Source organism: Rhodofomes roseus, assembly GCF_022264815.1.
Source record: "Rhodofomes roseus strain CIRM-BRFM 1785 chromosome Unknown C8Q71scaffold_20, whole genome shotgun sequence".
NCBI lineage: Eukaryota > Fungi > Basidiomycota > Agaricomycetes > Polyporales > Fomitopsidaceae > Rhodofomes > Rhodofomes roseus.
The window spans coordinates 103,855-117,406 of NW_025952976.1; the positions used below are offsets into that span (position 1 = coordinate 103,855).

General features: G+C 57.1%; 3 protein-coding genes across 3 annotated transcripts; 1 reads left to right on the plus strand and 2 right to left on the minus strand.

The window, feature by feature from the left end:
* Positions 1–543: 543 nt before the first annotated feature.
* Positions 544–5,506, minus strand: C8Q71DRAFT_713521 (uncharacterized protein; the record flags this gene model as incomplete). Its single annotated transcript, XM_047920917.1, has 8 exons — positions 544–1,227; positions 1,281–1,497; positions 1,547–2,146; positions 2,207–3,847; positions 3,899–4,809; positions 4,858–5,043; positions 5,101–5,169; positions 5,219–5,506. 8 exons carry the CDS (start codon positions 5,504–5,506, stop codon positions 544–546), a joined length of 4,596 nt encoding a protein of 1,531 aa, XP_047775637.1.
* Positions 5,507–5,807: 301 nt separating this feature from the next.
* Positions 5,808–7,477, plus strand: C8Q71DRAFT_775369 (uncharacterized protein). The gene is made up of 2 exons (XM_047924597.1): positions 5,808–5,961; positions 6,013–7,477. The coding sequence occupies exon 2, from the start codon at positions 6,146–6,148 to the stop codon at positions 7,103–7,105; it is 960 nt and encodes a 319-aa protein (XP_047775638.1). The 5' UTR covers positions 5,808–5,961; positions 6,013–6,145; the 3' UTR covers positions 7,106–7,477.
* C8Q71DRAFT_775371 (phospholipid-translocating P-type ATPase) lies at positions 7,478–13,331 on the minus strand. The gene is made up of 12 exons (XM_047924598.1): positions 12,984–13,331; positions 11,477–12,484; positions 11,234–11,404; positions 10,158–11,143; positions 9,874–10,107; positions 9,256–9,815; positions 9,050–9,198; positions 8,906–8,994; positions 8,742–8,848; positions 8,595–8,690; positions 8,426–8,545; positions 7,478–8,372 (listed from the first exon to the last, which is right to left on the minus strand). Exons 1-12 carry the CDS (start codon positions 13,232–13,234, stop codon positions 7,776–7,778), a joined length of 4,368 nt encoding a protein of 1,455 aa, XP_047775639.1. The 5' UTR covers positions 13,235–13,331; the 3' UTR covers positions 7,478–7,775.
* Between the last annotated feature and the right edge of the window lie 221 nt (positions 13,332–13,552).

Consider the following 13,552-nt stretch of genomic DNA (forward strand, 5'->3'; position numbering starts at 1 on the left):
GCGATGTGTGTCTGCACGACTAACAACGGAGGAGACTTTGTACGGTTTTGGTAGCCTGACAGAGCAGCTACAGGGTCACCATATGATCGGCTTCGGAGCCGTGCGCGCTCAGGGATTATGGCAAGGACCACGCCCTCGATGCACGATCGCGACATATATGATAATGGCATTCAGCACAAGATAAGAGAGGTCGGATCGCAGCACCGTCGCTTATCGAAGTTGAGAAATTACTGCACACGCCATCCTAGACTCAGTATAGACACCAGCCGCGTGATGAGACATGGCCTGTGCGAAAGTGACCAAATGGCACGAGGACTACGATTCTCTCACCAGTGAAGAACTGCCCAGTTGCGGAAAGTCTGGGCACCAGCGATACGGAATGGCACGTTGTACGATGCATCAAATCTAGAGTCGGGCATTGGGGCGTAAGATAGGTTTATGTATCTGGCAGCAGACGTGATAACTTAGGATTCTGCGTGTTCGGAAAGGCGATGTCCTCAACGTGATGACTACAAGACCCGACGACATGACCAACACCCACAATCATATCCGTAGCGGAGGAGGTTCCTCAAGCGTCGGGGGTAGCTGAGCTAGTTCTTCCTCGTAGAACCTACGTAGCGCCTCGCGGTCGGAGCATAACCTTTGCATTTTGATGCGGATGTGTTCAGCAGCAGCTGCAGGCCTCTGATGGTTGAGAGCCGTGCCAAGGCGGCCCGGTGCCATTAACCGATTGGTGAGGAATAGGAATCCTTCCCGGCCACCTAGGACTTGGACGAAGGCGACTCCGGAGCGATGTACCCATTGCGAATATTTGAAGGGCGAGCGACGGTACGAGTAGACGACATCGACCGAGTCTGGGTATAAAGATGCAGCCTCGATATCCACCACGAAGCCGAACTTGCGGAGGATGGCATACTCGAAGTAATGCCTTGTCTGCACGCCTTCCGCTACCCGCTTCTCGAAGTCAGGTACAATCGGCGGGGGTTCAGCCAGCGGCAGAGGGAAACAGGACTGGAACGGATTACGCTCCTGGATGTCGCAGATTTGCGTCACATAAGCCTCGACCAGCTTGAGCCCGTAGCGCTCGATGCTTCGGCTCCACTGACGGAGAAGATCATCGATGCACCGTGCGGTTGTGCCAATCCACTGCAGCTCGAAGTGGAAGCAAGTGGCAGGATTGTGGATGATATCGTGGTGCAGGATCACTGATTCCGCTTGGTCACTCCGCTGTTTGAGAACGCGGTTTAGCACGGCCAAGGCTAATTGAGCAAAACTCTCACCTTGTTCGGGTCAATGTCTATCACCATGCTCTGACTGAAAATCAGACGCTTCCTTGCCTTGCGAGATGCTGGCGAACCCTTCTCCACATTCCCAGGATAATGAGCAGTCCTCACACTTGATTCTTCTCCCGAGACGTGACGGGCTGCGCGGAACCAACCGCCTCCTCGTGGAGTCATAGGAACAAGATACTCGCCGCGCAAGGTGTAGAAGTAGTGCCTACGCCTTCGTCAGCCCGGATTCACCATGTAACCGGGAAATTACCTACCCATCCAGGAATCCGTGAGCCCCCCTACAGTGCTCGAACAGGCCTTGTTCTTGCAACTTCGCGCCCCACTCGGTGCCCTGCTCTCTATTGGAAACATCGCGAAACTCGCGCACGAGCCAGGACACGAAGTCTGAACCAGTGAATGAATTTGCATACTTCCGGCCGTGCCATCTGTGTTCTTTGATAGGCACACCGTCCTCCTCCCGCATAGCCTTCGCAATTACGGCGAGTGACATATCGCTGATGTCCTTGGCACTCTTCGGCTTCTTGCGTAGCGGACCAGAAGCGTGAATCTCCTCCAGTTGCGCCGTCAGAGACTCGTCAAGGACGCTCGCAGCCGGATCTAGATCGGTCGTAAGGAATCGAAGTGGTGGGACAGGCTTGCCACGGTCTTCGGGAGGGATCCAGCGGGCCCGAGAGAATAGCTCGGCGAGCTTATCGATACCAAGCAGGCGTACTTCTTCGTCGTTGAGCTCCTCTCCATTAGGACCGGAATGAATGCCCGGCGACTCGTCAGTGGGAATGACGACGAAGCGAGTTCGCCAATAGCGTATCGAGTCGTTGAATTGACTCTCGTAACCCGCAACCAGCATGTCAAGCCTGGCGAGAACGTAAGATACGCGTGCCTAGTACAACAGCAGCAGTGTGTGAGCAACTCACCTATTCCAACCGTAGTTCTCTAGTCCATGAGAGACGAAGGACGTCATCAACTCAGTGTACCCGACCCCAAGTTTCGGCCAGATAAGGCACTGGTAGTTCAGAGGTCGCGCACGCGGCATCGTGCGCACCCATCGCCGCACCTGAACAGAATCGCCGATATACGCGATGCGATGTATCTCGTTGCTCATGCTCAGGTAAACCGGCTCGTCCGCAGACTTGAGAACATCCGCGATACCCGCCGGTTTTGAGCTCATGTCGTCCTCAGCGAGATAGGAGCGCGTGCGCCGCAGGGCGTTGTGAGCGTCCTCCTGTTGCTGGATGGACTTAGGCGGCCGTATCACGAACTGGAAGCCCTGCGCTAATCGAACAGCGACCATTCCGCGCATCACTACGAGCGCCCAGGCGCGCCGGACGTCGTCCGCGTTCCCCACCATGCTAGGCGGTCTCACCAAGAAGGACTGCACCCCCGACGGTTCGACCACGAAGTCATATGGGTGCATGTCGTACGTCGTCTCCAGTTCAGACATAGATGGGAAGAACTCCGTCGTGAGCGGCAAGCACCCCGGGATGATCATCGCCTTCCATTTGGTATCGTGTTTGGAGAGGGGCTGTGGGAATAGGTGCTGCCACCGCCGTGCGAGGGAAGAGAGAGGGTACGGGACTGCTGCGGTTGGTTTGCTAGGGTTGGTTCGGAGCAGAGGTGCAGACGGGGCAATGGAAAGCTGAGTGGATGTTTTGCTGATCGTCCGCCGTCTACCGGCCAAGAACGAGTCGCGCGGAGAAGCGTTCAGGGGGGAGAGCCGCTTCGGCGATGCCTGACGAGAGACCAACGTCTCTTCATCTGTAGGTCGTTTGCGCAGGGAGTTGGACCGCGGGATCTGGATCGCCTTCTTCTCCGGAGAGTATGTTTCCGGCGTTGGGACGGCAGTCGAGGTGTTCGACGAGTTGCTGGAGTGAGATGTGCCCTGGCTTTCGGAGTTCCCGCCACCACTAGTGGATATTGACACCGGAGACGTTTGTGGTTGACTGATACCGCTCCTGAAGGGGTTGAACAGCCATGACGGGGTCAAGCGAGACTTCATGCTCGTTGAGCCGCGCGGGAGCGGGGGCTTGCCGGATCGCGACCGATGGCTTGTTGACGACATAGCGGAACCCGTACTCCTGTGCGAGTGAGACGAGCGAACGGATCGCATGGATGACTGGGAAGGCGATGTGCTCAACCCGCCCGACGTTGCTGACAGGAGTCTGCTCTCCACATCGCGGGGAAAACCCTCCGCCGGGAGGTCCAAGAGAGGGTTTCGTGGGCTTTCCTCGATAGAAGGGAAGGCAGACGATGTCGAAGCCCTGTTGACTGCGTTCAGTCTCAAGCTCCCGGACAGGCGTACAGTCGATGCTCGAGAGAGGGTGCCGCTTCCAGACGAGGTGAGAGTAAGACTACGCCGGATGTGTGAAGAGGCTTGAGGTTCTTGGCCGCACGAGAAGATATCCGAGTCGAACTGGTCTGCGTCTTCCGTTGTGACAGGACCAGTGCTTTCATTCGGCACGAGGTTGGTTAAGAAAGGGATCTCGATGTTGGATAATACGTCGTGGTCAAGCAGGCCGAGCATTTCAATTTCGTGCATCTTCGCTCGTGCAACGAATCTAACAAAGCCCTATCAGTTGCGCTGGAAACTGAAGCTCCGTCTTGCGTACCTGTCTGGTCTGATTGGCTGATCCATCTGCTTGTCCCAATACGACACAGTCATCCAGAAGGGTTCCCACCAGAACGTGGTCTTCTCCACATCCCACTCACGCGACGCATCGTCGTCCGCCCACAGCGGATCAAATGCCCTCGGGCCGCCTTTCACCGCTGCCGCCGTCAGCTCAGGATCCACCGCCTGGAACGAGAAGATCGGGCTCTGGTGCAGCGGGGGCTTGGCGAGCGAGACAAGTTCGACCGCAAAGCCTTGGTCCAGCAATCGGGTTGTCGTCAGACGTAAGAGCTCTTTCGACACATGGAAGTAACCTGTCCCAGGCGTGATAACGATGGTCGAAGAACCCGTCAGAGAGAGTGAGCGATCGATGTAGTGGGTCTCCGTAGGGTTCAGTCCGAGATTCAGAGCCTCCAGCAGCGGGCCATCGCGAGCGTACGAGAGCTGGCCTACGAGTCGAACTTGTTCAGGCTGCGCTTCAGATGACAGGGACGCGCGATGGAAATGGTGTGCAAGTAAGATATCGCGCTGGAATTTCCAGAAGGACGTCTTCAGGTCAACCAGCGTAGGCTTCCAGTCGTACAGGACCTCGAGGTCGGTGATGACTTTGAAGAAGTCCTTGTACCACCGTCCGCTGTCGTCCTGCCGGAGGGGCCCGGCTGCGTAGTCGATCTCGGAGCTGTCATAGAAGACGCGTGAGATGAGCACTATCGTCACGATGTGATTCGTCTTCGCCTCGTTCCACTGCGCGAATAGCTCGGGAAGGAAGGAATGTACGATCTTCTCGTTGTAGCGCTCACCGTCGCCGGCGAACTGCCAAAGCTCTCGACAAACCTGGATGAAGATGGTTATTTTCGCCGACAATGAGCGGTACAGTGTCTTCGTTGCGGGCGTCACGTAGGCCGCGGGCACCTAATGTCATGTCAGTTCACTGCACAATGCATGTTCATCCCTACATACCTTGCGTCCGTCGACGTAGATCGCCTGCACCTTGGCCCCAATCACCCCGATGAATGAAATCTCCTGCTGGACGTAGATGCATTGTCCAACAAGGTGAGATCCAAGTCTCCACATCTCATTGCGTCCCAAATACTGGTCTTGGAATGTCAGCTCGACGTAGTCAGCACAGTACTTCGACCTGTCTATCTAAGCTACTTCCTCAGCCAGAGTGATGATATATGCGGGCAGCGTATGTGTCGGTACCTTGGTCAGGGTCACTTCCCCGTGATTACGCAGGTCGAATTTCTCTGCTATAGGTCGTGGTATGGATAGCTGATTGATATAAGGACCATACTCCAGAGAAAAATAATGATGTGCTCACCTGCTGCCTCGCAGAAGCCTCGTCCTTTTGTACGCTGAACAGAAAGCCAGACGTTTCGTCGGCAAGCATATCCCCCTCCACGACGCCGGGCCAGTGTGCATGGTTCAGGATGACGTTCGGGCCGGGCGGCTGGCTGGGATCGTGTACCCAGATTGTCAGCGTTTTGGTGTCCCCAAACCGTAGCGGCACAAGGGAAGGTGGTGGTGGTGGCCTGTAGAGGGACTGCGCGGTGTTGGACCGCCTACGGCCGTATTGCGATGCCTGTGATTCAGCCCGGGAGCTAGACATACTGGCATGAATCTGGGACTAGGAGCTTGATTGGCCATTCATGATTCATGGATTTGACACCGAAGAGGACGAACGGTGGTCGACTAGTTACACACCGGCTTCTGAATCCACCAGCGAGTCGAGCTATGGAACGATACGCCGGCTTTCCGAGCAGATGGCTATAGAGCAGACACTGAGTGGGGGCCCATGGGCAAAGCCAGCGCAGAGTGGTTGCAAAGCGGTGGATGGTTGAACGCTCCAAGAGTCTTTGCCGACTTGTATAGAGTGATTAGTATGGTGATCAGTAGGAGAGCTATAGGTCATGTGTGGGAAGGTAAGTACGTAAGGATGATGTGACTTCATAGTCCGCGAAAGGGGATAACAGCTGGGCGCGTGTTCCTGGAGCCCTGTCCATCGCCTCCTCGCCAGGCCCCGTCTCTCCCCCTGCCCCTCCCTCCCGAGCGGATCCAACAACGGTGAGCGGTCCGTCTGCAGCCCTGCGTGCACGAGCTGACCGACTGGCGAAGGCTCGTCGATGCCCAATCCTATCCGCTCATTAGTGTCCTAATCTTCTCGGGACGACCCCACCAGCCTTCCCGCTAATCCAATCCTTTCCGACGCCGGCATCGACCTCCGCCGAGCTGTCTCACCCATCCCGACATGGCTACAGTTGTTGTGACCTCGGAGGCACCAGCACTCAACCTCCGCACCGAATCGTCGAGGTCCTCCCTCTCCGCGTCCGCCGAATCATCCCTCTCAGCATCCACCTCCACCTCTCTGGACACCCCCACTCGCGCGTCCATCCTCAGAACCTCCAGCTCCAGCTCCGTCGCGAGCACACCCGGGGGGAACATCTCCTTCGCCCCGCTCCCGGCCCTCGAGCCCCGTCGCCGGAAGTCCAATGTCGCGCTCGGAGTTGCCGCGCGCTCGCGCATGTTGGCCATCCGCCGGCAACTGCGTGAACAGGGGATCAACCCCAACCTCGCAACACAGCTCCCCCTTCACTTCCCCGCGGACGGCTCGCCGCCCATCCCAATCTGGGAGCACGACCCCGAAGCGGAGCTGCGCGACGAGGTGGACGACGACCTCGGCACGGACCCCGCGGAGGAGGCCTTCGCCGCTATCGGCAAGTTCGTCAAGGGCGCGACGCGGACGCTGTTCCGGCGAAAGTCTTCCAAAGACGCCAACACCAACACCAACAGCGACAGCGCTGCGTCTCAGCCACCCCTCCCTGCGGGAACACCCGGTAAGAAGGTGTCTAGGTCACGATCCATGGACCATATCTTCAGCCCACCGCCAGAGGACCTTCGCAAAGACAACGAAGAGGGCGGAGTCTGGGAGGAGGAGGTCGGATCAAATACGTGGGCACAGCTACGGGCGAGGACACAATCAGACTCGGCGAATGTAAGCGCGGATATCGCGTACAAGCGGACGAGCACGGTGGAGGTTATTGGGAAGAAGAAAAAGACGGAGACGCTGACTCGGAAGAAAACACCCACGACGGAAACGAAGACGGAAACAGAGACGGAGGTGAAGACTGAAGTGAATATGGAGACGAGCGTGGAGACTACGACGGAACCCACGACCACAACGACTATTACAACCACGACAACAGAGTAATTCACGCTCATTGTCGTCGTGGTTTCTTGGGTTATCTCTCACGTCGGGAACGACGCAATTCTGGCATCCCTTGCTGTCTCGTCTGACCGGTGCAACAGGTGCCGTTTCTATGTTAGCATCGTACAATAGCGCACATTCGGTCTTCGTAATTCGCTGGCATACCCTTGGTTATTTCGTCGTATCATGGCTCATGGGTTCCATTGCACCTACAAATTGATTGCTCATGCTCATGCACACTCTGCGATGTTACGTTTGCGACCCGATGGTGGCGTATCATGAGCAGCATGAGGTGACGCACACAGCATCTACTTACATAGTATGATCAGCGCTCCCATAATCGTAGCCTCCAACACACGACTAAGATATTCAGCACTGGGAAATAGATACAGTGTGTCATTGCGTGGTGCTGGTATTACAAATGCACTGTCTAAGTAAGCGGGGTAGGCTACGGAGAGTTCGTGGCATCGCGTCTGCAGACGCGGTATCATGAGGTGAGGATGTGTAACAGATGGGGCAAGCAGAAAATTAGTGTGGTAGGGTGTAGTGGGTCGTAGTCGAACACTGATGGATACACTTCCCGGTTGATAAATGAGCAACTGGCACAAACGGAACGAGCGTAAGGTCATGACATGGAGCATGGCGCGGACGATGCGAAGCGAGCCGGGAGGCTCTACGGTCTTGAGTACACCGACTCCGGCGAGTCGGCGGGCTCGCGCAGTCGCGATGGTGGCGGCTTCTTCCGCCGGAGTGACCGCGGCAATGAGAAGGTCTGCAGGATGGAGCCATTCCGTTTTGGTCGCCGGAACAATAGGCGTTGCTTGCCCTGCTGCTCGGACAGGTTGGTCTGCATCCGTTGCAGGGCCACGCCATTTTCTTCCGTGGCAAAGTCGAACCCACGGTGTGGTGACTGGAGGCCAGTGGCCATGTCTGTCCGGCTGCCAGCGGCGAGGTTGTTACTCCAAGGGCGCCGACTAGCACTTGTGGTCTTCCGCCTTAACGCCGGCTGGACCTTCGCGTTTCCAGGATTCGAAGGCAGCCTGTCCTTAGAGAAATCGTGATCGGGGTAGTACTTGTGCAGATACCGAACCCTGTCCAAGTCGCTCGGGTCGAACGACTGCTTGTATGCCTTGGCCAGGAAGCGAGGAAGCAAGGCGAGGACGACGGTGAGAATAATGCCGAACCAGAAATAGGCGGATGGCCATAAATAGTGATCGTTCCCGTAGACAGGCGTGGCGAACCATCCCGGCGTAATGGCTGAGTAAATCCCCTGAGATGATGACATGAGGGTCGAACTCTACCGACTAAGCAAGTGCAACTTACTGTGTAGGCCCAAACCAGAACCAGACCGAGCGCCACAGCGAAGAACACCCAGCCTGTCCAGGCATGGGTGTTCATACCATTAAACAAGTTTGCGGCGGTGACTGCAGAGATCGCCATGACCTATCCTTCATATGAGTACAAGATTGTACATAGCAAGTGAACTACTTACCGTCGCAAACTCGTATTGATACACGGCATATCCGTCCGAACGAGCAGTCGTAGTCGTTGAGTAGGCGTAGAATATGAGGAAGAAAATGAAAGCCGACTAAGCACAAGTTAGTTGCTAGTTCAGTCTACAGGAGAGAAGGACGCATACCTGCACGAGACCATCGAACATGTAGATGGCGAAAAGTCTGAGGCCGAAGTACTCGCCCTTGCGACTATGGTCGTACAGCTCAGGAAGAGCCATCAGAGCATGGTCATCTAAAAGACATTCGTCGGCCAACAGCTCCAGCGAATGAGTTATGCACATATACATACCGACATGCCGATCGAAGAGACCGATGGCGATGACAGGAGCGAGCGTGAAGAACGAGTTCCACCACAGGAGGTAAGTGTACTCAAATACGCTGCGCATACTGATGTCAGCACTGCAGGGGGATGTGAGGCGTGATAATCACTCACTATGAACTGCTCCACGCGCAATAGATCTGGAACCACCAAAGCACGCCGATACAGATGATGTTCTTGTAGAAGAAGTTGACGATCATATTGCCGTTACGAGCGTACGACCAATGCCCGTGTACCAAGATCAATCTCTTGAGGAACCGGAACTGCGTACACACGTCATCAGTACCGATCAGTAATCTCAAGTACATGCTCCCACTCACCTGCGCGATGGCATAATCTGACGAGTTCGCCGCCTGGAGACCCTCCTCACCGGAGATGCCAACGCCGACGTCAGCCGCTTGGATCATGCTCACGTCGTTCGCGCCGTCGCCGATAGCGAGGGTCATAGCACCGAGACCATCCTTCACCAGTTTCACAACGAGCGCCTTCTGAAGTGGGGACACACGGCAGCAAATGACACCCTCGCACTGCATAGCGAGGCGCAGGAGCAGGTGCTTATGTTTCTCGTCGCCGAGAGCGACCGTCAGAGCAGCGCCGTCGACAACGAGTACGAAGCCACCGGGACGCTCTCCGTTATGCTGGCCGACGAGGTCGGACATGCCTGTATTGACGCGCTGCAGAGGGTAGCCGCTCGAGGGCGACACGGGCGTGTTGCCGTCCTCTTCCAGGTACACACCCTCTTCGCCGAGGATGCCACTGAGCGGGAAGAAGCTCTCGACGGCACTGTACATCTGGTGGTAAACGGATTTGCCGTCCGACCCACCTCGGATGATGACGATGTTATCCTCGCGTCCGATGAGGTTCGTGCTGTGTCCGATGGCTTGAGTTACATGAATGTCAGCTCCATTGTACTTGCATACCACACGCAATGAGCTCACCAATAGCAGTCTCGACTTTGTCCCCAGTAGCCACCCAGACCTTAATGCCGGCTCGCTTGAGGTCTGCGATAGTCTCGGGTACGCCATCCTGCAGACGATCTTCGATGGCAGTGGCGCCAAGAAGCCGCAGTCCGTTCTCAATCTCCTCGTAGATCGCGTCGATCTTCCCTTCACGGTTGTCAAGCGAGACGACTGCTTCCTGATAGCGCTGGCTCCACTCCTCATAATAGTCATCTGCGACGGTGTCAGCACGCTCCACACTATCCGCATCGCCAAACACGTACCGGGGAGTACCTTGTAAGCGAGGGTCAGCGTCCGCAGACCTTCGCCCGCAAACTCGTCTAGGTGCTTCTCCGTCTGACGCTTCAGCTGTTCGTTGCCCGGCTCGAGCCTCTCAAAGATGACGTTGTCCGCGCCCTTCGTCAGCAGGAACACCCGGCCGCCCTCCTCCTCTGCCTCATCGTCACCGAGCTTGCGCACGATCACGCTCATCCGCTTGCGCGCCGAGTTGAACTCCAGGATGTTCAGCAGCTCGTACTTCTCGTACGCAGTCGAAAACGGTGTCTGCAGCGTGAGCTCCTCCTTGTCGCGACCCCGGAAGACGAAGCCCACATCCGCGGCGGCCTGGACGAGCGCCGCCTCGTCGGGGCTCTGCGCCTTGTACTGAATCGCACCCGTTTCAGGGTCAATCGACGTCAGCGCAGTGTGGCAGAGCGCGAGGGCGGTGAAGAACCCGTTGATCAACCGCGCGTGGACAGCACTCTCGCTCTCCTCGTCCGCGTTCATAGCAGCCGCAATGTCCGCACTGAGCTCTGCGTCCCGGAAGTGGCTAAGTGCACCCTCCGCGAGACCGACCTTGTCCGCAGCAAGCACATCAGGGATGTCCTCGGTCGAACTAGTAGGTGTCTTCTTCACGTCTAGCGTCTCCGGGCTCTGTGTCGCAGAAGAGCGACGCTCGCCCTCCTCTCCAGGAAGTCCGACCTTCGTGGCAGAGCCGTCGTCCACCCGTGAGCTCCCCTCTCCCTTGTACGTCCGCCCGCCAACCGAGCACTGCCGGAAGACCATCTTGTTCTGCGTCAGCGTCCCGGTCTTGTCGGAGAAGATGTACTCGATCTGGCCGAGGTCGTCCGAGAGGTTCCAGCTGCGCGCCAGCGTCGGCGTGTCCGACGGCTTGTAGTACATTTCATGGTCGAAGTAGATGAAGAGCGCCTGGATCGTGCGCACGGCTTCAATCGAGATGTAGAGCGAGATCGGGATGATGTTCTGAAATCTGCAGTGGGTAGATGCCGGCGGTTAAGCGACGCCGATCAGGATAGTCCCGGTCAGTGTGAATCCGCGGTGTAATCCAAGAGCGACCTACGTGATGAGAGCGAACGCCCAGGTGATGGCGCCGTTCGCGTGTGGGTTGTTGTCGGACTGGTCGTCAGCGTAGAGCCAAGGCGCCCCACGAGGGTAGTAGCGTTGTTCCAGAACGGCATCCACTATACCGCAAACGACCGCCATCACGGCCAGAATGAGAAGGTTGATAAATCTAGCGAGATCCCGTAAGCGACTCAGGCCATACAGAAAATAAGATATAGGAAGGCCCGTCTCAGGCACGTACACTTGTGGGTTCATCTGCCTTTCCACCTTGCTGCGCTTACTCGGTGCACCGCCAGAGTTGAGCACGATCTTCGTGTCCTCGCCCGTGAAGAGGACGATACCGATAGCCCAACGTGTGTTCCGCAAGACCGAGCCTCGGAGCAGGATTTGCTGGATGTCGACCGAAGACTTCTGCCCCTTCTCGGGTACGACCGCCGCATTGAGCTTGTAGAGGTTGGTCTCTGGTCGGTCGCAGTCGATACGGAACTGAATGTGCGGGTCGGCACACGCGCCCGCCGTACGGAGATGGGTAAGCACGGGCGACGCAGTACGGGACTTCAGGTTCGTCTCTCCATCCAAGTTCTTCGTCTCGACGAAGCACACGTTCTCCTCTTCCGAGGTAGCGCAGATGAGGATGTCCGCAGGGAAAGATTCGTTGTCGACGATCTTGACAAAGTCCCCCACCTTCACGTCCTCCCATGCCGTCTTCTTCCAATGGGCCCGTTTCGGGTCGTGGTGCCCAATGTCAGAATCATGACCATGTGCGCTCATGCGCGGGCTCGTTGGGCGATAGGAACCGTCGCCCGGTTCCTCGTCATCGTACTCAATATCTTCCTCGTCCTCCAACGTAGGCTCGCCCTCTCCCGAAGGTCGCTCTGGCATTGTTTGCGTCATACCCTCCTGCGGCGCACCCGCCTCGAGCTCGAGCGCCTCGACGTCTGCCGTCTTAACCGACTTGCGCTTCAGGCGATGCGACATAATCATGGGCACGATCGCCGGGATGAACGTCTTCGTCTTTGCCTCCATTGGATTGGGATTCTTGAATGCGCCACCTCTGAGCACTCGGGTCTGAGAGCGGTTGACAGCATGATCAGCCTGATGCCGCTTGAAGTCCTCGTAGCCATCCTTGAGGGCTGTAATGGCGAGGACGATGAGTAGTGGGAGGATGGCAAGGCCGGGGGAGATGGTAGGGAAGATGGGGAAGAATTGGAGGATGGCGATAGCGAGGAAGAAGATATTTGCAACACGCCTGAACCGAATATGTCAGTTCCTATTCGGATTAACGCGAAGAATTCATAGATGAAGGTGTTTCACAGAACGTCATTCTCGGAGGTACACTAGGGGAGCACGTCAGTGATCAACGGAAGCGGCGTCCGGCCCCGCGTTCCTTATGACGATCGCGCCTGTCGCGCCTGTGCGCCCGCACCTCACAGGTATCCGCCAGAGGCCGCTGAATGAGTAGCCCCGAGCGCGAAGGCACGATGACTAACGGCCCGCCACGTCCTACCCTGCTCCGGGCAGCCAACTAGTTCCTCCGCCTGTGGAAGCTCCTGCACACGACAGGCTGATGCGGCCAGTGTACGCAGCGCACGGAACCCTTGCAGCATACAGTTTGAGCGATGACGGCCATGGTGTCTCGTGCATGTCGACTGCAATCATAACGGTTGACCGCAGCTCCCATCCGCCACTAATATCTCTCACACTCCCATCCCTTGCCAGCGCCGTGCGCAAGGAGGTCTGAGACTCACCTAAACTGTTCCAGTAGGTTCCGGGGCAGAAATGTGATGATAGAGTACTTTGCCGTGATGTGTTGGTTAGTAGCGAAGACGTGCTCCTTCTTTACCCTCCCCTTCTTGTCATAGTAGTCTTCTGGTAGGTCCTGATGGACGAGGACGGACCGAGGAGGACCGGGCTCGCGCGTGCGAACGAAAAGGGACTCGACGTTGAAGGAGGCGGCCTTTGCGAACCAGGCCGCAATCCGTGAGCGGGATGAAGACATGGGTGGTCGCCCTCAGTGAGGGGAGGGAGAGGGAGAGAGACGCAGAGTCGGCCGAGAGGGAGATGGGAAACAGTCGGACGGGGGCATCTATGAGGTCGGCGGCGAGCAGCGGACACCGGATGTCAGCACCGTCACTCCGGCTCCCGCGGATGTGACCTTCGTCCCTCGCCCTCTGTGACACCCGCCGCGTCCCGGGCTCCCCCCACCCAATCAGCGCACGCGCCGCGGCCTTGCGTAAATGTGCCGAGCGTCACAGGGCTGTCACACCAGGAAGCCGGGTACGGGCGTCTGTGCACTCTGGGTGTGTTTGACAGAACG